Raw genomic sequence first — 27,820 nt, forward strand, 5'->3', positions numbered from 1 at the left:
TCATCACAGCTCAGGAAGTGTGAACGCAAGTTATCAATCATACAGGTAAGCTGGTGATCATACAGAGTTGATCGTTACCTGAGACTGGATGTTAGCACTCACATTGGTCTCTGGACTTTGGTAGTTCTCCCCGTTCAGGTTCATGTACATTCCCTGCCCCCCGAGGCCGCCAGGCTGTGAGGTGGGGGCCATTCCGTAACCAACAGATCCTGCAACAATGTACAACATGGTGTTAGGGCAGGTAACATTAAACAGGTGGAGAAAAAAACTACTCGTGGCCAATTCCACAGCGCCATTACTGAATTAAATCAAAATTTTAACATTATTGCAATGCTTAATTTTTGGCAATGGAATTTGAAATTCGATACAGATGTCTTAAAGGGGTACAGAATCGTTCATGTAAATGATTGGTTGGTGTAAGAGATAGGCAAGTCCTGCCTCAGTCTGGCTTCAGCTGAATTCAGGAAAGGCAGATGTATTTAAGCGTGCCCCAAGGTGGTCTTTTTGATGATAAGAAATCAATCGAACTTCACAAAAATGCTATGTGGTGGGTGGATCAAACAGAATCTAGCAAAATGTGTAATTTGAAAAATGCTAAACTTGAGGTGAATTTAAAACTTTACAGTAATTTCTCATTAGAAAAATTAGGTGTTGACATCAAAAGTACCATTCTCAGGCCTTTATGAGCTTTTGAGAGAGCACTTTTACAGATCGACCTTCACGAGAAAAACAGAATTTTTTTTTCATGGTGTATCCTTAAATTGAGGTACATATATGTTCAAAATGGTACGTAATACATTCTTTGTCAAAGTACTCATGACTAGTCCAGCTTTAGTACTTTACAGACTTGCTCAGTAAATTATCCTCTGACTGGTGCGGTGTTAACACGGGCCTGTAGGCCCTAGTGCTGCGCCCCTACCCTGTGACGACCCATCCTGACCCCCCACAGACTGTTGAGCGGCTGCAGCCGCCGCAGACTTTGCCGCATACAGATTAGCCTCCTCCTGAGCCTTGCCTATGTTTTTCTTGTAGCGAATCCTCTTGTTACCAAACCAGTTGGACACCTGCAAACAGCAACATCTACATGTAACAGTGTATTTCATGTATTCATACCCGAAAAACCTCCTGACTTTCTCAGGTATGTGATTATGGTCACGGAAAAAGGATTTTTGTTTGCTGTATTCAAACTGTGACACAGGTTCCAGTTTTTGTCACCTAATACAAAACATAATTATTGGATATTGCAATGCTCAAAATAAGTACTTCCAGAAGTAGTAGGTAGCGAAGCACACTACTGAAGTTGTAGGTGTCTCTGAATCAATTATTCTACATCATAAACATAAAAAAAAACTTCTAATAAATTCTTTTCTTGTTGCTGCAAACGGAATTATTGATTTGTCAAAACAAAGGAATTCCTCACTTTGCAGAAAAATCATGTGCCCCTTTACGGACAGACAAACCTATAGAAGCTGAGTTAAACATTCAGCCTCATTAATCAGACACTAATTGCCCTCATGTGCAACCTATTAGATCGCTTGGCCCATGTAGCATGGCCTCAAGGAAATAGCAAAAATAGGAGTAACTGTAAAAGCCCTAACAAGTACTGTTGTCTTAAATGCAAAGAAAACACTAAAATGAAGTATGTATCAGATGAAAGGCCCTTAAAAACGAATATTTTCAGGCAAAAAGTATAGATGGGATGCAAGTGATATCTTCTGGGTCACAAGAGATCACTGTGTAACAATTTTACTGTTAGAAAAACTTCAAAAAAAAAATAAACCTAACTTTTTTCCTGGAGACTTTTTTTATGGTCATCTGATATATACTTCATTTTATAGTGGTCTTTGCTTTTAAGAACAAAACCAGCACACGCGTCATAAACAGGCATATAGGTGAGGTGCCAGATGTGCTTACCTGTGAGACAGCAATACCGCACTTCCTGGCCAGTTCCTCCTTGGCTTCCTCACTGGGGTATGGATTACTCAGGTGAGAGTAAAAATACTCGTTGAGAATCTCTGTCGCCTGTTTGCTAAAATTTCTCCTCTTTCGCCTGAAATAAAAAAAAACAAAAAAAAACAATCTTGATAAAACATTTACACCATATTTGTAAAAACTGATTTTAAATTATCAACAATGGTACATCAGCAGGTCATTCAGGACTAGACAAGAAGTGTGCATTTGCTGGTTTGTATGCCATTTTACATATCCTTCCACACCTACTGACACCTACATTAAGGGACTTCCTTGCAGCAGACCTATTCCAATGCTGACATAATTATAGTGCAGCCTCACTGCAGTGCCATGCTAAAGACACCAGTCAGTTACAGTATACTCAAAGAGTCAACCAGTACTTTGCCATTCAGACTGAGCCAAAAGCCAGGGAAGTAGCTAGAAATCTGCCAACCAAGGTCTCTGCAATAACCTACTGTGGATTTGAACCCCGAGTCTAGTGCTTATGGGACGGATGCTCGACCCCTTTCCCACTCCAATGTTGTGATTGGAGACATGGGAATTATACCAGTAAATTTTTGAGACCGTGTCTTAATTTGCTAAGCTGCTTTACTGAATACCATCTGGGCTGTTTCCAATTTGTCATTCAATATGTCAGACTTACCTGGCATCCAGGAAGTGTGACCTAAAAATCATCAATGCCTTACAGGTAGCTCTGCTCTAGCTATTAGAATGACTTATTTCTTATCAGATACGACAGACCTACCTTGCGTCCAGGAAGCGTGACCTAAGAATCATGACTGCCTCGCAGGTGCTCTGCTCTAACTATTAGAATGACTTATTTCTTATCAGATATGATAGACCTACCTTGCGTCCAGGAAGCGTGACCTAAGAATCATGACTGCCTCGCAGGTGCTCTGCTCTAACTATTAGAATGACTTATTTCTTATTAGATATGATAGACCTACAGTACCTGGCATCCAGGAAGCGTGACCTAAGAATCATCACTGCCTCACAGGTGCTCTGTTTCAGCTGCATCTCGATGGCTGCAAACTTCTTCCTGATGATGCTGACCATTCTCTCAATCTCTTTGGGGGCGATAGGACGGGTGCGGCTCTGTTCCCGCAGCAGGTTCACCACGTGGGTCGTAAACTCGTTACAAGCCTAAAAAAATGAAGTGGGGTATCAGATTATAGCACACATATACAAGACGAATGAATGAATGAATGATTATGGCTTAACGCCACATCAGCAATATTTCACCCATATCATGGTGACATATACCAGACGAGATACAACCAAAGATAGTGACTAGCTTCTATGCCAACCAACACTGCTTTTCATAATCATACAGCATACCTTTAACATACACTCAAGTACAATGTATGTTCAGAGGGTAACATACAGAATTTCAAATTTCCAACAGACCAAAAGATTGGCATCAGCAGCACCCACAAGTGTCTCATATACCCAATGCAACCTGACAGTTTCATGATTCTCTTCTCATTAGTTTTCAAGATATGAGCAAGCTAGACTGATGAACAGATAATAAGGGGTGTATACATATAGAACTGATAAATGATCTAAAATCCTAAAATGAGAAAAAGTAGACTTTGTCACCTTTAAGTACCTCTAGAAATGGCCTTTTTAGGGGCGCAATTTTAGGTCAAAAACACTAATTGTTCCATCTCTATTCTGGAAATCCTTCTACAAAGACATTTCTGACGTGTCAAAATTGAAGTCCCACTTTAAAGTTTATTTCTGGACGCTAGAGTTTACAATTTTGACCACCTCCTAAATCAAACCTTCAGACAAATGTTTCCCAATATCAACTCCCATAAGCACTTCAACAAGGTTTTAAATATTGACTTGAATCAGAAATCTTACAAATAATCACACACTGTATTGAACCTCTAGGCTTGTGACAGGTAACTAAAGTAGCTCTGGTAACCAACTGACAGATACATGGTGGTCGTACGCCCATATTCCTGTACCTGTAGACATATACCTGCCCAGAGGTTCGTGCAGGTTGTGCAATCAGGTATCCCCATACCTGTAGACTTATATACCTGCCCAGAGGTTTGTGCATGTTGTGCAATCAGGTATCCCCATACCTGTAGACTTATATACCTACACAGAGATCTGTGCATGTTGTGCAATCAGGTATCCCCGTACCTGTAGACTAATATACCTGCCAAGAGGTTTGTGCATGTTGTGCAATCAGGTATCCCTGTACCTGTAGACTTATATACCTGCCCAGAGGTTTGTGCATGTTGTGCAATCAGGTATCCCTGTACCTGTAGACTTTTATACCTGCCCAGAGGTCATTCCTGTAACTATCGATTTACCTGTATATACTTCATATATACTCCACTACATGTTGCACAGGCACCGTGATTTACATCCTCCTATCACTGAACTCAGGTGAGAAATCTAAGACAACTGACCTGCTTCCCGAGGCTCACCTGTTCATATTTCTCCAGCTCTGTGTGGTAGATTTGTCTGATCTGTGCGAGCTTGGCCCTATAGTCTGAGTGTTCTATGGCATTGTCGGGTTGGCCTGGCCCACCTGAAGCTGCCGCTGTTGCACTTGCCGCAGCCGACGGGCCCCCACCCTTCTCTGGCCCGGCCACGCCCTCCGCTATCAACATGTTGTCCAATCTCATAAGCTGAGGGTCAGGGGGTTCTTCTTCTTGTGCCCCTCGGATACTCAATACTGTAACACATGATTAGAGGTCAGGTGAAAAAATCGGACGCAGAGAAACTATATACTCAACACATGAACAGAGGTCAGGGGAACACACAATACTCAACACTGTATCACATGAATGGAGCTCTGGGGAACATTAGGCTAGAGATACTAAATACTGAATTCTGTAACACATAATCAGAGGCCAGTTGAACGTAAGGCCAAAGACATACTCAATACTGTAACACTTGAATAGAAATAAATTTTCAATATACATGTATTAACTGATGAATACAATCCTATTATATAAATAAGCAAGTGAGGGCCACTAAATTTACATCTCTGTGTTATTTGTACATTTACCTCAACATTTACATGTAAAAGTAAGTGTATACAGGTAACTGTGGGAAGTACGACATATGAGGCATATCAACCTTTTAGTCCATTATACATGTACTTATAGCTCTACGAACAAGAGGTATTCAGTCTTGCGAAAGACTGTAAAACACCTGGGGGCTGAAAGTCATTAAAACACTCATGCATAATAAATCCACTAACACTCTCAGATATCATCACAGTTTACTCATTACGTTTACCAAAATCACTGGTATTACAAGTAGTCAAGTTACTGCATTTTTTTAATCTCAGATCTCAAATTACATTTTAAGAATCCCATTCTGGTTTAATGTGGTGGAATGTGTGATAGTACAGTGTAATTACATATGCATGTACAACCCTCAGTGGCAAGTTGAGCATGTGCTTGGCCCTCATGTATTAAATATGCCAAATACCTTGTAACCTACTTACAGCACTAAGGCTAGTACTCAAGTAGCACTCACTTAATAACAGTATGGGAAAGTACAATAAGTAGTGTCACTAATATAACCACGAATATATGTTGCAATGTGTCAATTATGCAAGAAATTACAATAAGTAGTGTCATTAATATAACCACGAATATATGTTGCAATGTGTCAATTATGCAAGTAATTACAATAAGTAGTGTCACTAATATAACCACGAACATATGTTGCAATGTGTCAATTATGCAAGTAATTACAATAAGTAGTGTCACTAATATAACCACGAACATATGTTGCAATGTGTCAATTATGCAAGTAATTACAATAAGTAGTGTCACTAATATAACCACGAATATATGTTGCAATGTGTCAATTATGCAAGTAATTACAATAAGTAGTGTCACTAATATAACCACAAGTACATGTCGGGATGTGTCAATTATGCAAGAAATTACAGTAAGTAGTGTTGCTAATACAATCTGCGATGTGTCAATTATACAAGAAATTACAATAAATAGTGTCGTTAATACAACCTGCAATATGTCAATTGTAGAAGTAATTACAATAAGTGGTGTTGCTAATACAACCTGCGCTGTGACAACTGTAGAAGTAATTACAGTAAGTGGTGTTGCCAATACAACCTGCGCTGTGTCAATTGTAGAAGTAATTACAATAAGTGGTGTTGATAATACAACCTGTGATGTGTCAATTGTAGAAGTAGTTACAATAAGTGGTGTTGATAATACAACCTGCGCTGTGTCAATTGTAGAAGTAATTACAATAAGTGGTGTTGATAATACAACCTGTGCTGTGTCATTTGTAGAAGTAATTACAATAAGTGGTGTTGAAAATATACCTGCGCTGTGTCAATTGTAGAAGTAATTACAATAAGTGGTGTTGATAATACAACCTGTGATGTGTCAATTGTAGAAGTAGTTACAATAAGTGGTGTTGATAATACAACCTGCGCTGTGTCAATTGTAGAAGTAATTACAATAAGTGGTGTCGCTAATACAACCTGCGATGTGTCAATTGTAGAAGTAATTACAATAAATGGTGTTGATAATACAACCTGCGCTGTGTCGATTATACAAGTATCCTAAATGACGTCCACAAAAACGCATTATCAGAGGTAAATAAAAATGTCACAAAATCTTATTTTTGGTGCTGAGACTTACAATTTTCCAGTACAATATCACTGCGTATTCTAAACAAACCTTAAAACAAATCAAAAGAACTCGACAGCAGTTAGTCATGGCAGAAATTTATAGTCATTTAGGCTAATATACCTTATACAATGAACCTACCCATCAAACACACACATGTAAATGGAGGTCAATATTCATCACAGCCATGGGGGTTTTCTTTTGTTATTATGTATTTATTTATTTATTTGATTGGTGCTTTATGCCATACTCAAGAATATTTCACTTCTCTTTTGTTACTAAGACCAAGTTTCCACATTTCCTGCTGGTATCACTCGCATAATGACAGGGACTGAAGTAGCTACCTGTAACGGCACATATGCTTGTTTCTTACCTACGACAATTATGGAAACTTTGGAGCCTGGACTGATTCAAATTCAATGTAACTGCGCATAAAAACTTGCAGACATATGTAAGTGTAAGTACAAGGTCACCACAAGGTCAAATTCACCTTTAACAGAGGTGTTATTTATTAAAATTTAATTCCAGCTTTCATTTCAGATTTCAATATAAACTTGTGTGTTAATATTTTCCAGAACATCTTTATTGTTAACACTTCTCTCTCGCACTCTGCCCAGACCACAGGACAGTCAATAAATTGATCTGGGTTTGGTGGGTTTCTCTCTGCCTGCTTTCCTCCCACCATAATGCTAGCCACAGTTGTACACGTATGAGTGAAAAGTTCTTGAGTATGACGTAAAACACCAATCATATAAATAAATAAATAAATCTTAATGCTTCCAGCCTTCTCGCTACCCTGTAAATATCTCTGCACAGTTTGAGTTGAAAGCAAGCAAATGTCACCATAACAGACATAATCGGTTCAAGGACGTAAAAAAAGATGCTGTGACTTGTCCCTGGGGAGGATGGGGAGAAGCCTCACAGTAATCCAGCCACTAAGACCTCCCAGATCCGGACACAGGATGAAATATTCGGGCGATTTGCCTGCTGCCTTGTTCCATTAATTAAACTTTGATGAGACTGTAGGCAGACACTGCTTGACAAAATCCTGCAGGAGATGCCATGGCCTGGCAGTGACTTATTCTCCCTGTTCAGGCTTAGTTGTTCTCAAGTGACATCTCACAGGGGCCCGTCTCAGAGGGGCCATCTCACAGGGGCCCTCCCACAGAGGCCCTCTAACAGGGGCCGATTACATGTGAGGGTGAGCTTGTGCCTGGGTGGATGGTGGAGAGGAGGGGCTGTATTATGTGAGGGTGAGCTTGTACAGGCGTGGATGGTGGAGGGGAGGTGGACTTTGTAGTCAGGTGGAACAGGGAGAGATTGTGAGAGAATGAAGTCAGAGAAGGAAATGAAGTCAGTGGAACAGCACATGAGATCAATGGGAACCCCAAATGAGCTCAATGGGAAAACCAAATGAGCTACATGTAAGTGTAACATGGTAATATTCACTCCACAAGAAGGCTTTTAAAGAACTGAGCTTTTCACATATTCACATCTATACACACAAGTGGATCAAGCAAGTGACCTTATTACAAGTAGCTTACCTTTTCACATTCACATCTATACCCACAAGTGGATCAAGCAAGTGACCTTATTACATTGTACCTGAGCTTTTCAAATTCACATCTATACACACAAGTGGATCAAGCAAGTGACCTTATTACAAGTAGCTTACCTTTTCACATTCACATCCATACACACAAGTGGATCAAGCAAGTGACCTTATTACAAGTAGCTTACCTTTTCACATTCACATCTATACACACAAGTGGATCAAGCAAGTGACCTTATTACATTGTACCTGAGCTTTTCAAATTCACATCTATACACACAAGTGGATCAAGCAAGTGACCTTATTACAAGTAGCTTACCTTTTCACATTCACATCTATACACACAAGTGGATCAAGCAAGTGACCTTATTACAAGTAGCTTACCTTTTCACATTCACATCTATACACACAAGTGGATCAAGCAAGTGACCTTATTACAAGTAGCTTACCTTTTCAAATTCACATCTATACACACAAGTGGATCAAGCAAGTGACCTTATTACAAGTAGCTTACCTTTTCACATTCACATCTATACACACAAGTGGATCAAGCAAGTGACCTTATTACATTGTACCTGAGCTTTTCAAATTCACATCTATACGCACAAGTGGATCAAGCAAGTGACCTTATTACAAGTAGCTTACCTTTTCACATTCACATCTATACGCACAAGTGGATCAAGCAAGTGACCTTATTACATTGTACCTGAGCTTTTCACATTCACATCTATACACACAAGTGGATCAAGCAAATGACCTTATTACAAGTAGCTTACCTTTTCACATTCACATCTATACACACAAGTGGATCAAGCAAGTGACCTTATTACAAGTAGCTTACCTTTTCACATTCACATCTATACACACAAGTGGATCAAGCAAGTGACCTTATTACAAGTAGCTTACCTTTTGACATTCACATCTATACACACAAGTGGATCAAGCAAGTGACCTTATTACAAGTAGCTTACCTTTTCACATTCACATCTATACACACAAGTGGATCAAGCAAATGACCTTATTATTTGTTATTATTATTTAACAACTTTATTTGATGTTGGAAGTCCAGTTTTAAATATCAAACTTTAGGTCAAATGCAGTATAAGTTGATGCTCAATTCCTGGGCTTTCTTATAATATAAACAAGATCTGCTGCTCTTCTACTTGACTTTGGACAACTCGGGCTGCCGAGTTTGGCTAAAATTTATAATTCCACTACCAGCTAATATACTTTAAGCCCACTGGGCCCTGGTTTTCAAGGTTTTAAAGCCCCCACATGGGCGCTAACATTCAGAAGCATATGTGCTGATCTCCAACTGCAGGTACCGTCTATGTGTGTCCAACACCACCATGATTCACCATTCCTCTAAATCTCTTACAGACTTGCTAACAGCCTAACATAAATGAAAACAAAGCAAAAAAAAACCAACAGAGAAGACCTTGAAGTCTAATGCTAAGCCTCAGTAAGGACAAGACCACGCTACACGTTAATCTAAATGTAGAAGATCCGGAATGAGCAATGCTCTTAACAAGACAGCATATTAATTGGCACATAAACTGGACTACAGAGAACTGCTATCTCTGCCACAAACTCCTCAATATTGCATGAGCCATACATCCATTATATCTCCATAAATTCAATTCCCAGACAGTTATATCGTATTAGAAATAAATATTATATGAAATAATGCTTTTGATTACCCACTTATAGAGCAGGGCGTCCGTTCCAGACGTCCCATAAAGGCATCGTTAATCAGAATGTACAACGATACACCAACCAGCAGGTCTCTATTAATTTAACCAATCCATGGGATGGTGACATACATGTACTGCCATGTATTAAATAAACACACCGTGTTGCTCACCTGAAGTAGTAAAATTCAAATGTAATGAATTCATTTCTTTTCCTTGTTAACATAATTTTATGGGGGTTTTTTTTATGAAATTCAGACTGATTTTTTAACTTCAACAGTCAGTGTTGTTGTGTTCAAGACATGGTAAAAGATTTTTGAAAAACTTGCATTCCATATGCATGAATTACCACACTTAACAACTATCCCAGAGATAGTTTTTGTTTAATAAGTGCTTCACTGAAAGTGCATTTGTGAACACGGGGAAACTGCTACAAGCACATTTTCAGAGACAAATGAAGGTCACAAAATATTAACTCATAGGTGCAGCAAACTCCTATTTTTCCAGTAGGACATGATCCTACTTTCCAAACAACCCTCAAAACACCTTTGCAAGGTCAATGATACTCTCAAAATGTGGCAAACTTAGTCATGGGCAGAAATGTTAAGTCAAATACAATACTCACGTAAGAAGTATTTAGCACCAAACTTCTGACGTGTACATGTTTCTTCATGTAATGTAATGCAACAGGAGTTAGCACCAAATCTCTGAGGTGTGTCTCCATGTAATGTAATAGGAAAAGCCCATAGGTTACAATATTCATGTATGAAGTATTTAACACCAAACCTCTGAGGCATATCTCCATGTAATGTAATAGGAAAAGCCCATAGGTTACAATATTCTTGTATGAAGTATTTAACACCAAACCTCTGAGGCATATCTCCATGTAATGTAATAGGAAAAGCCCATAGGTTACAATATTCTTGTATGAAGTATTTAACACCAAACCTCTGAGGCATATCTCCATGTAATGTAATAGGAAAACCCCACAAATTACAATATTCATGTATGTAGTAGTTAGCACCAAACCTCTGAGGCATACCTCCATGTAATGTAATAGGAAAACCCCACAAATTACAATATTCATGTATGAAGTATTTAACACCAAACCTCTGAGGCATATCTCCATGTAATGTAATAGGAAAACCCTACAGGTTACAATATTCATGTATGAAGTATTTAACACCAAACCTCTGAGGCATATCTCCATGTAATGTAATAGGAAAACCCCACAGGTTACAATATTCATGTATGAAGTATTTAACACCAAACCTCTGAGGCATATCTCCATGTAATGTAATAGGAAAAGCCCATAGGTTACAATATTCATGTATTAAGTATTTAACACCAAACCTCTGAGGCATACCTCCATGTAATGTAATAGGAAAACCCTACAGGTTACAATATTCATGTATGAAGTATTTAACACCAAACCTCTGAGGCATATCTCCATGTAATGTAATAGGAAAACCCCACAGGTTACAATATTCATGTATGAAGTATTTAACACCAAACCTCTGAGGCATATCTCCATGTAATGTAATAGGAAAAGCCCATAGGTTACAATATTCTTGTATGAAGTATTTAACACCAAACCTCTGAGGCATATCTCCATGTAATGTAATAGGAAAACCCCACAAATTACAATATTCATGTATGAAGTATTTAACACCAAACCTCTGAGGCATATCTCCATGTAATGTAATAGGAAAACCCCACAAATTACAATATTCATGTATGAAGTATTTAACACCAAGCCTCTGAGGCATATCTCCATGTAATGTAATAGGAAAACCCCACAGGTTACAATATTCATGTATGAAGTATTTAACACCAAACCTCTGAAGCATACCTCCATGTAATGTAATAGGAAAACCCCACAGGTTACTGTCCAAGATACATGTACCGGAAGCCACTTTTTATGGCCATCTTTTAACATGTACCTTTATCGACCTACCAGAAACAAACCTCAAATCCACAAATATATATATATTTTTTTTATATTCTACTGACATTGCATGTGTTTATGGTATTATTATAAATAATTTTCATATTTATCTAGAAGTTCAACAAAAACAAATTCTATTAGAATTCAAAACGGATTAGAAGAAGTCCCTAGGGGTTTCATTCCCACCTTTCCAAGTGATATATTCCATAAACATGTTGTAAACATTAAGTGAAATAAAACATCAGAAATAAAATGTACATCCATGAGCATAAGGTTTGAACACGCTGGCTTTGTGACACAGTTAAGCCAGCCTTATCAGATGTGTAATGTTAATCCCAGTGTCTCTGGCTCCAATTAACACGCATCTCACACAGCATTTTTTTTTTAGATCAATTTCCAATAAGAAAATGGTATACTTTTAATCCAGAACTTGCACACGTACCTCTAACCAATTCCAAATTGATGATACTGTATATTTAATGAAAAATTTCCATGGTTTCACCTCAGAATAAAAATCTGAAAGTACCGTATTTTTCATACAAGAACAACACACCTGCTACACACATCATTGTATTTCACTAAAAAAAACAAAACTACCACGCTTCCTATTGATTAAAACAAAACAATTACACAGCTGTATCATGTCTAGGTTTTAGTGCCCACAATCTGATCTAGCCTGATCCTGAACCCTATATATAGGGTCTGGGTGTCGTTAGTTCCAGCACTCAGATGACATGTAGTGATAACATCAAAACCTGCAATACATTTACATGTACTGCATATCAAAATTAATCACTCCTGTCAAATGTCACTTTATTTAATGTCAAAAGTTAGTTTCCACAAGTCATTGTGACAACATTACAGTAACAACAGTAAGATGTAACAGTAGAAACGAATGCACTGTGACATTGTAGACACCACAATAAATGTTTGCCGTAATGGTGGATCGAGATCCTGCGTCCCACTAGCGCCACCTCATGGGGTTAGAAAACAAGCTGCTTCCCCATTGGTTTGCTTTCTGTGGAGTCGTTCTGGAAAAGCTTTATGATATTACTATGTATGGCAGTGTTGTCATATATTGTCTCCAGCTAGGGCAGGAAACTTATTATCCAAACCATCTGAATATAACAACATCTTGTATCATCCCAAACTTTTATCATCCATTTACAGCAACTGTTACTTAAGCCTTGTTTGCTCAGGAAACTGGCTGACTCAGCCATTAATTCAACAAGAATACATATTGCGTGTTTTCGTAATACATAGATTCCATGGATTATCCGCCCTTGACAGCCGCTAACGGTTCAACTAATCCAATGCTGTCAGCATTTGGAAGTACTATGAGGGAATTCAAATAACTACAACCACCACTTTGACTATTCCACCTGGTAAAGTTTCTTGTAGGGTTAACTACATGTACTTTTCAATGCAATTAACTCGCCTCTGTCCACTGAGAGAGTGGCAAAGTAAACGGCCATATTTTCCATATGCTTCAATACTGAAATAAAGGACAGGTGCCTGCAGTCAAGGCAGCTAGATCCTGGAAGAGAAATGTAATCCAGGTATTGCGTAAAATACGGAGCAGATGTGTCTGGAAAGATGCAAATTTCAGTCCATACAGAATGCAGCACCCCTATTTAATACCACAGACTACTGGACACACTCTCGTGTATATCAACAACTCCATCAACTTCTACTTAGGAATTTTCATGAGGCTAATGGGATGTGCCATGTTACAGTAGCTGGAAACATGGTGTTGGGTCGCTTGTCCCCCAGCCACACACGGTAGGGTTAAAAGGCAAACCAGATAATGGTACCCAAATTCCTCAACTTTTTCACATATGAAGAGCAAATTTCAGTGTAATTTGTGCACATTTTTTAATTTGACTTTGGTGATTTTGGAAACAAAACTACATTGGTTTAACTGGCCAATTTCAGCGCTTCACAAAAAGTATAAATTGATCAGGCTACACAGAATAATGCCTTCAGAATACGCTTGAATAAACACCTTGCAAAAATGCGAAAAGGTTGAAGAATTACAGTAATGGAACCCTGTCCCACTCCACATACATGTACACTACGAGACGTAACTTTTTTCAGCCTCATTACATCAGGTCAGCTTGCTGATACCGTGATTTGTCGGGGCTGTATCCTGATATCAGAAAGACGCCTCCAGGCTTTTATCCAATCAATAAGTATGGAAACATTGACGGAATTCAGCTGCCAAAACAGTCGGAAGACATTTGGCTGAGGTCAACACTGCCGCCCTGAATTGGCCGAGCTGAGTTCACAGGGCCGGGCCAACAGACACTGCGCTTGCCAGAAAAACGAGGTGCAGTCTACGAGGTCTGCCGTTGTTGGATCAATACCTAGCCGTGGGTCTGTCACTAGTAAATCATGCCGTCCTGCGGCCGCAATGCGCTTCATCAGCAATATCAAACCAGCTCATGCAAGCAGACATCATTGGCTGATACCCAGCTGTACTCAACTCCACATGTACGTCACTACAGAGAGCATCGGTAACATCCAGGATTATGGTCTATGGTATACCACTGCTGTAAATCTCACCCTGCACAATCCACGCATTCAGTCAGATACAGAAAATCAGGCTGTCTGAATTTTAATTAAAAGGGCACATGGACACTGAAAACCACAATGGTAAACCTGAGCATACATGCCAGATTTTGCAACACTTACAGAACAGGTATTATGCCATATCTCGAATGGTACCGTAAATGTGAACTGCTGCACTGCAGATCATAGCCACAGCAGCACTACAAACTGCTTGATTAAGGGACTAAAACCTTGAATACAGGTCATGCACAAACACGTGCTTTGTACATTCAAGATTTGCACCTGCCCCCAGAGACACTTTCCTTTGCAGACAAATCACTTAGACCACTGGGTGTTTCTGTCCTCAGCACACCTACAGGTGATTCCATGTGTGATCCGTCTGAATCAGCTTTACCTGTGACAGATCAGTGACAGCTATCACCTGCCCACTGTCAACACTGACCACTGAGTGCTCTTGTCCCAAGCACATCTACAGGAGTTCCCAGATGTCTGAATCAGCTGCACCTGTGATGGATCAGTGACAGCTATCACCTGCCCACTGTGGACATATCACTTAGACCACTGGGTGTTTCTGTCCTCAGCACACCTACAGGTGATTCCATGTGTGATCCGTCTGAATCAGCATCACCTGTGACAGATCAGTGACAGCTATCACCTGCCCACTGTGGACATATGACTTAGACTACAGGGTGTTCCTGTCCTTAGCACACCTTCAGGTGATTCTATCTGTGATCCGTTTAAATCAGCTGTACCTGTGATGGATCAGTGACAGCTATCACCTGCCCACTGTGGACATATCACTTAGACCACTGGGTGTTTCTGTCCTCAGCACACCTACAGGTGATTCCATGTGTGATCCGTCTGAATCAGCTGTACCTGTGACGGATCAGTCACAGCTATCACCTGCCCACTGTGGACATACCACTTAAACCACTGGGTGTTTCTGTCCTCAGCACACCTACAGGTGATTCTATGTATGATCCGTCTGAATCAGCGACACCTGTGATGGATCAGTCACAGCTATCACCTGCCCACTGTGGACATATCACTTAGACCACTGGGTTTTTCTGTCCTCAACAAACCTACAGGGTAAAGGGGCCTCCGGGGCTCAGTCGGTTAGCGCGCTAGCGCAGCGTAATGACCCAGGAGCCTCTCACCAATGCGGTCGCTGTGAGTTCAAGTCCAACTCATGCTGGCTTCCTCTCCGGCCGTAAGTGGGAAGGTCTGCCAGCAACCTGCGGATGGTCGTGGGTTTCCCCCGGGCTGTGCCCGGTTTCCACTCACCATAATGCTGGCCGCCGTCGTATAAGTGAAATATTCTTGAGTACGGCGTAAAACACCAATCAAAAAAAAAAAAAAAAAATCAAACCTACAGGTGATTCTATCTGTGATCCGTCTGGATCAGCATCACCTGTGATGGATCAGTGACAGCTATCACGTGCCCACTGTGGACAAATCACTTAGACCACTGGGTGTTTCTGTCCTCAGCACACCTACAGGTGATTCTATGTGTGATCCGTTTAAATCAGCTTTACCTGTGACGGATCAGTGACAGCTATCACCTGCCCACTGTGGACATATCACTTAGACCACTGGGTGTTTCTGTCCTCAGCACACCTACAGGTGATTCTATGTGTGATCCGTCTGAATCAGCTTCACCTGTGATGGATCAGTCACAGCTATCACCTGCCCACTGTCAACACTGACCACTGAGTGCTCTTGTCCCAAGCACATCTACAGGAGTTCCCAGATGTGATGTCTGGATCAGCTGCACCTGTGACAGATCAGTCACAGCTATCACCTGCCCACTGTGGGCATATCACTTAGACCACTGGGTGTTTCTGTCCTCAGCACACCTACAGGTGATTCTATGTGTAATCCGTCTGAATCAGCTGTAGCTGTGACGGATCAGTCACAGCTATCACCTGCCCACTGTGGACATATACTTAGACCACTGGGTGTTTCTGTCCTCAGCACACCTACAGGTGATTCTATGTGTGATCCGTCTGAATCAGCTTCACCTGTGATGGATCAGTCACAGCTATCACCTGCCCACTGTCAACACTGACCACTGAGTGCTCTTGTCCCAAGCACATCTACAGGAGTTCCCAGATGTGATGTCTGGATCAGCTGCACCTGTGACAGATCAGTCACAGCTATCACCTGCCCACTGTGGGCATATCACTTAGACCACTGGGTGTTTCTGTCCTCAGCACACCTACAGGTGATTCTATGTGTAATCGTCTGAATCAGCTGTACCTGTGACGGATCAGTCACGGCTATCACCTGCCCACTGTGGACATTCACTTAGACCACTGGGTGTTCCTGTCCTCAGCACACCTTCAGGTGACTCTATGTGTGATCCGTCTGAATCAGCTTCACCTGTGATGGATCAGTCACAGCTATCACCTGCCCACTGTCAACACTGACCAATGAGTGCTCCTGTCCCCAGCACACCTACAGGTGATTCCATGTGTGATCCGTCTGTATCAGCATCACCTGTGACGGATTAACCACTACTACCACTATCAGCTGCATACTATTTTGATTTTGGCAATATCTGCACTTTGCTGCATGCAAAGACTTCATTACTGTAGTATAAAAGCCTTCTGGGTGGCTGCTGGCCGCTACAGTTTATTGGTAGTTTCAGCCATTCAACTACGATGGAATCACCATTCAAGAGTCCTCATTGGTTAACACAGGTGACATGTGCATGTATGATCATATCATGGAGCTATGCAGTATCTCTGTAGGCAGCTACAGAGACACTGATGAACAAACGTTTTTGCACTCTGGTACATGCCCTCTTTGAAAATCCTGGATTTTTTCACAAGACTCGTACATTTGTAAGCCAAGGTTTAGGCTAGGCCTGAAGTCCTGAGGGCATCAGTAAGAAAGTATTTTTCGGAATTCCACTGAAGCACTGTAAGATCAAGAAGAGACCCATTTGCCAAGCTGAGATTTTTAGTTAAACTTGGCTCAACAGACCAGTTTTTTTTTTCCTGAAAATTGGATTCCGAGTATTCCCTGGTCCCACTTTCACTGTAATCTACTAGACCACTTTCTTCTGAAATTGTATACTGCACGATGAGTAATCCTGCAGGTAAACACAGGTTGACTTTACATGTACTTTGAAGGTATGAAATCTTTAACATGAAAAACACCTACGGCCATGACCTCAATGTGCCAAAGTAATGGTCCAGAATTAATTTATTTATTTATTTATTTATTTGATTTGTGTTTTACGCTGTAACCAAGAAAATTTCACAAATGTGACCGCAGCCAGCATTATGGTGCAAAAAAACCCACGACAATCCTCAAGTTGATGAGAGACCTTCCCACATACTACTGGAGAGGGGAAGGCAACATTAGATGTACAGGCCCAGAATGTACAGGAATAGTGAAAGGTGAGCTCACACAAGTTGAAGATAGCAAAGTCCCTCCACTTCAAGTATTACTGTCTTGCAAAAGGCTAGCTTTTGACTGGCTGCAGCTCATCTGACTGCTTACAGATTTGCTATGGGACAGAGTTTTTGTATCCTTCGGGGTGCATGTGGCAACATTTTTGTGAGTATTGGGAAGAAACTGTGAGTAAAATACACAGGATTTCTGCATCAGAGCAACCTTACTTAAGACTTACAAAAATCTACTTTCCACCAGATGTCAAACTGCACAGACAAAGGTCAGACAATTGTAAATGTAAATAAAGACAAATGTCAAGTCCGCAAATGACACTTTTTATACAACGGCTCCACCCCCCTCTTCATCCCCCCTCCCCTCTTCATCCCCCCTTCCCTCTTCATCCCCCCTCCCCTCTTCATCCCCCACCACTTCCCACACACATACAGTGTATTGTAAAATAATTTGATTTATAGATGGAGGCTGTCTGTGACTTGTTCCATGATGTATTTGATGTCCTGTTCTGACCAGTTTTAAAAAGTTGTTTTCATGCAACAAAATTTATTTACTTCAGCTGCTGACATTTTATAAACAAAAAATATTTGTGTTTCTTTTGATCTGACAATTTTATTTATGTGCAATTTCCTTTGACAGTTGACTTTTAACCCGTAAAAATTTAAGAGCATACTACATACTCAAAAATTAATTTTATTAATTAAAATACCCATATATTTTTTTTTTTCAATATTTCAACAGGGTATCATTAAAATTAACCCACCCAGAATGAACAGGTCTTCAACTTGACAACAACATGGTCTATTTACTGTATTGGTTAAGCCAGGCAATCCTTACATGACTGAGTTACATCTGCTAATTTAAAAGTTTAAACCTCCAGTAATTACTTGCGCTACAACTGCAAATGTGGACAGATTGCTGTATTCCTAGTTTTCAAGGTTACACAGTCTTCAGCACAGGTTTATCCTCCTCTATGGCTGTTAACCGTGATGGTGAAGACAGTGTGTCACGGACAGTTTGTACAGCACAACTTTGCAGTTGTCACCTAAGCAGTTTTGGGTTCAGTCTAACAGTTAACACCCCATATATGACAATAACAACTCACATAAAATACTCAGTTCCCCTAAACTAACACTGATACAGCTCTCTGATGATCCTTTCTGGGAGAGAGATAAACTGAGCCCTCGACAATATCAAATTCTAGGCTGTATTGAACTCCATACTTCACTACTGGCATCCAGAAGAGAGTCTATAAGTAATCTATGCAAAGAACATTCTTACACCAGATGCCAACCAAAATGGACATTCCAGGTCAATAATCCCAAGTCCAATTCCCAAGACAGATATATTTATTTATTTATTTATTTGATTGGTGTTCTACGCCATCCTCAAGAATGTTTCACTTATACAACGACGGCCAGCATTTTGGTGGGAGGAAGCCAGGCAAAGCCCGGAGGAAACCCACCACCATCCGCAGGTTGCTGGCAGACCAAGACAAATATATTCAACAACATGTAAGTGATTTCACCAACTACAGTAACCACCCTGCTGTACAAATACTGGCACAGAAGTGTGATCTATACACCTGGAGTAAAAATTATTCAAATTAAATGAACACCATTTTAGCATTAAACTTAATTTCTTTTAATCCCTCCTGTTCCACCGGATCACACCTGTCAGATATCTCCCACAGTCTGGATGAATTAAACCTGCCAGTTTCATAGTATGTTGATCATCAAGCCCAATGTTTCACAACACAACCCCCTTTAAAAGTACATCCCCACTTGATACCCCCATATCATCTGGACACCCTAGATATCCAACCCTGAATGACTAAGAGAATACACCACATCCCACTTCACCACTGGGAAACCTTATTGGTTAACCAAAATGAATCTCACTAGCTGGTTTTAGAAATATCCAACCACTGTAAATATGTTAATGGCAAACTGCATTGTTTTCAAATTTTCACAAAACAAAAATGTATCAGCAGTCTAATCTCACATATCTTATAAGATAGTGTATATGGCAATTTTCATTGTGAAAATAATTCAACAAGTATTTTTAACATAAATACTTATAATGTGTAATGTTGTAGCAGATAAATGTTAATCAACTTTCACACCTGTTGTAGACCACATAGGCTTGCAATGTCCATCTTATCTTATGTTGTAGCAGATAAATGTCAATCAACTTTCACACCTGTTGTAGGCCACATAGGCTTGCAATGTCCATCTTATCTTATGTTGTAGCAGATAAATGTCAATCAACTTTCACACCTGTTGTAGGCCACATAGGCTTGCAATGTCCATCTTATCTTATGTTGTAGCAGACAAATGTCAATCAACTTTCACACCTGTTGTAGGCCACATAGGCTTGCAATGTCCATCTTATCTTATGTTGTAGCAGATAAATGTCAATCAACTTTCACACCTGTTGTAGGCCACATAGGCTTGCAATGTCCATCTTATCTTATGTTGTAGCAGACAAATGTCAATCAACTTTCACACCTGTTGTAGGCCACATAGGCTTGCAATGTCCATCTTATCTTAATCTTAGTACATACTCAATCCTAAATTTAAGCTATGGGGCCATCCTTAAATATTCTTTATTCGAAGGGGTTTTTCCGTGTTTTCATTTTAGCCAATGAAAAAAATATGAGTTTTAATAAAATCAACATGGGGAGAAACACACACAAAAATTCTATCAAAATCCCAATAAAAACTTTATCTTACTTTTCTTTTGTAGGATCGTTAAGGTTATGTCCAACAAAAAAATTTTTACTGATGGCCTGGCATTGTTCTTTGTAGTTTTGCTTTATTCTGTTAAAATTATCATCTTTGTAAATCTATGTGAATTAGGCCCAGCTGGCCTATTAGCAGTCTAGATGTCAATACCACAGTGTAAATGCTTATTTGTAGCCCAGTCCTGTCTGTCAGCTGGAGTAACATTACACAACCATGAGCCCATTAAAACCCCATCACTGCCTGCTCCTCTCATTACACATCACTAATGGGGAAATGACCAGACATATGGTCAACTGCTGGACAACCAGAGGACTGGACGCTCCATAGGTGTATACACCCTCCACACCAACTACAGAACTGGACTATAACTTCAATAGTTAACTGTATATTAAGTGGCAATGACCAGGGATGAAACGAGCCTCACTGTGTTAACTAAAAACTTGTCTCCCTTGGAACAGCTCTTCTACAAGTGAGGTACAAACCCACCTCATTGTTGTATCATGAAATAGCATGGATATAAGCTAAGTTGAACAAAGAATTCTACACAATCACTGCTGTAATAAATGTACTTCAGCTTGTTCTTCCGAAAAGGCGCACTAGTTTAGTATTCACATGTACTTCTGTTTGAGCTTAAATTCCCTTTAACTTTGAAAACCACTTTGGTATTTGCAAGAATTGTGACTGAAACTTCACTGGCAATGTCCCAGATACTAGTAATATATTTAATATGCGTCCAATAATTGTAGAGAAAATTCTGACGACGAAAACAAATCAGCCCACAGTACAATACCTATACAGGATCGTGTTTCGGTGCCAACAGGCTAATAATACACAATGTATGTGTGCACACAGTCCTGATAAATTCAGAAATTTTGAAATTTATAAAACCTTTATAATAATCATCATGTAAAATGGCTTGATTATGAAATCAACAGGCAAGTTGCAGTAATGGTTAATGTGCACTGCAGACTCAAACTATCAAACCATATTTCAATACAGGGTAACACTTTTGTTACATTTTGAAGAAGATGTACAGTACTTCTTCTATATAGCACTCATGTGATCTACACTGTACATGACTGAAACTGAAGTGATACATGCAAATGTCCTGGGTATCGCTTCACAAACAGTGCTGAGGCAGCTTGCAAGAAGCACAGCATGAACACCAAGGGGATCCTGGGGAGCAAAAGTCAGGCAGAATGACAGGCAGGATGTGGTTTGAGCTTGTCACTTCAAATACAGGAATTATAAAAAGGAAAAAACATTTGAAAGGAAAAATCCCCCAAAGAAACACCTGACAACCTATAATAAATGTCTTAATGAAGCAGCATGGGCAGGCCTTCTTTGGCTTGTGTTTTCACAGACACTGCTGTACCTGCTGTACTGCGCCGCTCACAGTCACATCCTACTCCCTTCGTGTATCGCGTAACTCTGTCCAGCCACCTATTGATTTTTTCTGACGTTATGACCTGGGCTATGGTGTAAGCTTACACACACACATGTATATTATGTTTAGCTGGGTGAGGCTGGGCAAGTTCATGTGTAATCACAAATAAACCCTGTCTATTCTCGCGTGAAAAAATAGAGGGAGGTGACGAAATCCACATGTATATTAGTAGTATACAGGGTAGTGGCCAATCAAAACCCCAAATCTACTGGAGCTGATACCGGCCAATCAAAACCCCAAATCTACATGTACATGCCAATCAAATCCCCAAATCTTCAGGAGCTGATACTGGACAATCAAAACCCCAAATCTACACGTACATGCCAATCAAAACCCCAAATCTACAGGAGCTGATACCGGCCAATCAAAACCCCAAATCTACATGTACATGCCAATCAAATCCCCAAATCTACAGAAGCTGATACTGGCCAATCAAAACCCCAAATCTACATGTACATGCCAATCAAATCCCCAAATCTACAGGAGCTGATACCGGCCAATCAAAACCCCAAATCTACATGTACATGCCAATCAAATCCCCAAATCTACAGGAGCTGATACCGGCCAATCAAAACCCCAAATCTACATGTACATGCCAATCAAATCCCCAAATCTTCAGGAGCTGATACTGGACAATCAAAACGCCAGATTTACAGGTACAGGCCAATCAATCACCAAATCTACAGGAGCTGATACTGGACAATCAAAACCCCAAATCTACATGTACATGCCAATCAAATCCCCAAATCTACAGGAGCTGATACTGGCCAATCAAAACCCCAAATCTACATGTATATGCCAATCAAATCCCCAAATCTTCAGGAGCTGATACTGGACAATCAAAACCCCAAATACACAGGTACAGGCCAATCAAATCCCCAAATCTACAGGAGCTGATACTGGACAATCAAAACCCCAAATCTACAGGCACAGGCCGATCAAGCCCCCAAATCTATAGGAGCTGATACTGGACAATCAAAACCCCAAATCAACAGGTACAGGCCAATCAAATCCCCAAATCTATAGGAGCTGATACTGGCCAATGAAAATCCCAAATCTACAGGTATAGGCTGATCAAATCCCCAAATCTACAGGAGCTGATACTGGACAATCAAAACCCCAAATACACAGGTACAGGCCAATCAAATCCCCAAATCTACAGGAGCTGATACTGGACAATCAAAACCCCAAATCTACAGGTACAGGCCAATCAAATCCCCAAATCTACAGGAGCTGATACTGGCCAATCAAAATCCCAAATCTACAGGAGCTGATACTTGCCAATCAAAATCCCAAATCTACAGGTACAGATCAATCAAATCCCCAAAACTATAGGAGCTGATACTGGCCAATCAAAACCCCAAATCTACAGATAGATCTACTGGCCAATCAAAACCCCAAATCCACAGATAGATCTACTGGCCAATCCCAAATCTTCTTAAAAGTCCTGGGCAATCAAAACCCCAAATCTTCAGGTATTGACCAATCAAAACCTCAACTCAATATGTACATGTCCTGGCCAATCAAAATCTCAAATCTGCATGTACATGTACTGGCCAATCAAAAGCCCACATCTACATGTGCTGGCCAATCAAGACCCCAGATCTAGATGTACATGTTCTGATCAATCAAAATCTCAGATCTACATGTACTGACCAATCAAACTGCTTAAGCTTACACATGTATGTATGTTGTACTAATGTACACATGGAATTTAAAAATGAAGTGTTAAAGAAACAGAAGCTCTTTTTTTTCCTTTTGGAGTGTACGTGTGTGTGTGTGTGTGTGGGGGGGGGGGGGGGCTCTCTCCTAAATTACTCCTCAGCATAGGTGTATAACCATGTATTTATTTCTTTCTTTCTTTACTTGTTTATTTAATTGTTTCATTTTGCAGTTGTAGAGAGATTCAGTGGGTGTGTGTTGGTGTGGGGGGGGGGAATGTTGACGGGCACCATCCAAAAGGCACATAAATGTATTGTGATTTGCCTGGGTTTTCAAACACTGCACGGCCATTCTTTTATTCTGAGCCAGTAGTTCACAGAGCCTGGCTACTATAGCTCTTCTGTTCATAACTCCCCTTATCATGCCCTTCCCACAGCACTAGTCAAAAGCAGAGGGCAGACCCAGGGGCTCAACAAAACCCCCCAAACAGGGGGAAGAGTTGGGGGGGGGGGGGGAATGATCCCTTGTTTCCTTCAGTGATACCCTCACAGCTTTACACCCCTTTCTTTCCCTGCCCCTCCCCCACAGACTGGTGGAGAACAAATTACAAGAGTGCAGGAAACTTCACTGAACATTATCACCCTCAGTTCTTCCACTACCGTAGATATTCTACAAATCTCCTGCAGAGGTGAGGAGTGCCTCTTAGTTTTGAGGAAGCTGTGAACAGGTCACACGACAGCACCCATTTTTCTTCATATTCAGGGGTTAGCCTAGAGCAGTTTACGAATGAGGGAGAATATCACTGTTTTAAAATTAATCACGTTTGGATTCACAAAATTCCTGAGATCATTGTTACAAAATTACAACCACACTTAGATGTATCAGATGGCTATAAAAATGGCCAGGCAAGTAACTTGGAAATCACTGCTCACATCACTGTTCAGTACATTACCACAAAGTACCATCACAGCACATGTTATCTGTGCCACCCCACACTGTGAAGAACACTCAATGCTGTACATTGCCACAAAGTACCATCAAAGCACATGTTATCTGCGCCACGCCACACTGTGAAGAACACTCAATGCTGTACATTACCACAAAGTACCATCACAGAACATGTTATCTGTCCCACCCCACACTGTGAAGAACACTCAATGCTGTACATTACCACAAAGTACCATCACAGAACATGTTATCTATCCCACCCCACACTGTGAAGAACACTCAATGCTGTACATTACCACAAAGTACCATCAAAGCACGTTATCTGTGCCACCCCACACTGTGAAGAACACTCAATGCTGTACATTATCACAAAGTACTATCACAGCACATGTTATCTGTGCCACCCCACACTGTGAAGAACACTCAATGCTGTACATTGCCACAAAGTAACATCACAGCACATATTATCTGTGCCACCCCACACTGTGAAGAACACTCAATGCTGTACATTACCACAAAGTACCATCACAGCACGTTATCTGCGCCACCCCACACTGTGAAGAACACTCAGTGCTGTACATAACCACAAAGTAACATCACAGCACATGTCATCTGCGCCACCCCACACTGTGAAGAACACTCACTGGACTTTTGGACGGCGCTGATCAGCAGAATCGTGCCCCCAAAATCAACTCCAGTGATATATGAAGCATATTTGTCAACTTCAACTCCAAAGAGACTTACCACCAAGTGTATAATAGGTGGCACTATTAAAAACCACAACATGTATATGCAGCTTGCAATTTTCCCTACGATGTATCACAAACATCATCAATACTGAGGAAAGTGTCAGTGTATAAACTGCACGTATGAAACACATACATGTGTCTTCACAGACTGATCCCAAACTCATGATCTCTGAGACTCATCTCACCTTTTGATGCTGCATCTTTTCCCAAGGCGAAGGGCTTTCAATAGCCACCCGAAGCTGCTTCCACTCACTGTATCCAGGCATTGCCTGTAACACCTGTACACAGATACCTGCAGTCACTGTGCAGATTTACAGGACAGGCAAGATGTGCACATACCTGTGTTTGTGACTATTATTCACTCACATATGAGATCTTGAGCAACTTTCAGCGTAATTCATGCACATTTCAAATTTGATTTTGGAGATAAAACTACACGGGTTGAGTTGGCTAATTTCAGAGCTTCACAAAAAGAATAATTTTATCAGTCTACTCAGAATATTTTTTTCAAAATATGGTTGAGTGAACCACCTTGCAAACAAGCTAAAAGGTTGAAGAACTACAGTTCTATAACAGCGCCATGTGATCTGAAATCGTTTGTTCATTGGCTGGGGAAGATCAGGAACAAACACTTTTTTCCCCTCTCCAGCCACTGCTGGCCCTGGGTATCATGTCAAGGAACTGTTCCAGGAGAACCAAAACTGAGAACTTTCAGGAGTCAAACTGTGTCAGAAATCCAAGACAGTATGTCAACCACAGCACCACAAAGCCCTGTTGGATCTCTACAGGTGAGCAGCCACTTTTACCTACATCCAGTTGGATAGTGGTTTTCATTTTGCCTTCAGGGCATGGCCTTGTACTTCAAGCTGTTTAACAGTTAATGAATCAACTCTATTTTGAGATGTTTGCAAATTTTCAGTCTTCAATCTGCCTACAAGTATTTAACTCCACATAATATTTAATTTTCTTCAAATGTTCTTTGATTAATTCTTCTAAAAATTCAAACAAGGGATCCAATTCTGCTACATGACTCAAACAAATTTCACCTTCTTTGTGCTGACCTCCCCCCATTCATCTTAAGTGTGAGTTTCCAGACTTTTGACAGAGAGGAACAGGGTGGACATGGTGGGAACCAAGGAGAACAGCAGCCAATACAGGCCTCAGAGATGAGGATGTAATAGCAGGCTGCTGTATGGACTATGTGTATATGTACAAAGCCTATAAATATATAGCAGTAAGAAGCCAGTTTCTTCTCCCCCCTCCCCTTCCCCCTTTTGTGGAATGCTGGCAGAAACCTCATCAATTTCCCCCCAGTCTGACAGCTCTCAAACCTGTAAGGAGACTTGGAGGCATTGAAGGCTCTAGTCTTGTAACAACAGGCCCTCTGTGATCCAAACTACCGTAGTCTTCATAAAGAAAAACCGGGCAGGATGGAATACGCAAATACATGTATCAGCCCTACAGGCGCGATCACCATAACAAGGCTTAACAAAAAATCTGACCAAACCAGAAACACTTACTTAAGGTACCAATCACATCAGCGTTTAAAGCTTACCATTCTCCGTAACAGGAAATAGTCCAAAAATTATTTAAACTACATTCAGCTTTATGGATTTTTTTAGACAATACAGCTTGATGTTTCCTAGTTTCTTTTCTCTTCTTTTAAGTGTGTGACTTATACTAGCCATAAAAAGTGCCTTCCACAAATCCCTGTTTCTGTGCAGTCTGAAGGTGGCATCAACAAAAAACAACATCAAACCTCACTGGGGTCTTCTTTCAGCTTCAACGGCCTTTTGTATACATGTTTGTGTGATAGGGAAAAATATCAAGCACTTCCAGGATGCGTTTTCCATTCCTTTCAGTGCAGAAGCCTTAATTAATGACAAATCTCATCTCAGGATAATAGCCTGTCCCTAACTCCCACCAAGGGAGAAAACACTCCAAAGGCTGCAAACAAATGAGATATACATGTACAGTAATTCTTCAAACTTTATCACATGTTTTCAAGTCGTTATTTCAAACATATTTTGAGAACGTTATTCTGTGTAGACTGATAAAATTATACTTTCTGTGAAGCCCTGAAATTGGTCAACCCAACCGATGTGGCTTTGTCTCCAAAGGCAAATTACAAAGGTGCATAAATCTCACAGAAAGTTGCCCTTTCATATGCGAAAAGGTAACGGAATTAGGGTATGTCACAAATCTGGCATACACACTGGTAGAAATACATGTAAGCCTTCATGAAAATTTCATTGTTTTCAAATACTAAGGTGATACGTGGGTTTTACCTACGATTTCTCACTCACAGATAGATGTCCTTAAAAAAAAAAATTTGGTAAACTTTTTACTGAAGTGAAAATGAAGATCTTGTGTTCTAAATTTTAATCAAAGATTGGTAGAGGAGACTGCAGAGTGGTACATGTATATGGTTTCATCGTACATGAGACTGTGATATTCAGCAAACAGTTGTATCATATACATGC

General features: G+C 40.4%; 1 protein-coding gene across 8 annotated transcripts in view; it reads right to left on the reverse strand.

The window, feature by feature from the left end:
- Positions 1–27,820, reverse strand: part of LOC135480701 (pre-B-cell leukemia transcription factor 1-like) — a 52,472-nt gene that overhangs the window by 12,834 nt on the left and 11,818 nt on the right. For 6 of the 8 annotated variants that reach the window (XM_064760608.1, XM_064760605.1, XM_064760604.1 and 3 more), the window contains exons 3-7: positions 4,416–4,666; positions 2,924–3,114; positions 1,915–2,050; positions 920–1,064; positions 79–209 (exon numbers count right to left, since the gene is read on the reverse strand). In XM_064760608.1, the coding sequence (XP_064616678.1) occupies positions 79–209; positions 920–1,064; positions 1,915–2,050; positions 2,924–3,114; positions 4,416–4,666 (854 nt within the window). The remainder of the gene's footprint in view (positions 1–78; positions 210–919; positions 1,065–1,914; positions 2,051–2,923; positions 3,115–4,415; positions 4,667–27,820) is intronic. The other 2 variants (XM_064760606.1, XM_064760610.1) reach the window with 1 other exon arrangement.

The sequence above is a fragment of the Liolophura sinensis genome, chromosome 13 (genome assembly GCF_032854445.1).
Source record: "Liolophura sinensis isolate JHLJ2023 chromosome 13, CUHK_Ljap_v2, whole genome shotgun sequence".
In the NCBI taxonomy this organism is placed as follows: Eukaryota; Metazoa; Mollusca; class Polyplacophora; order Chitonida; family Chitonidae; genus Liolophura; species Liolophura sinensis.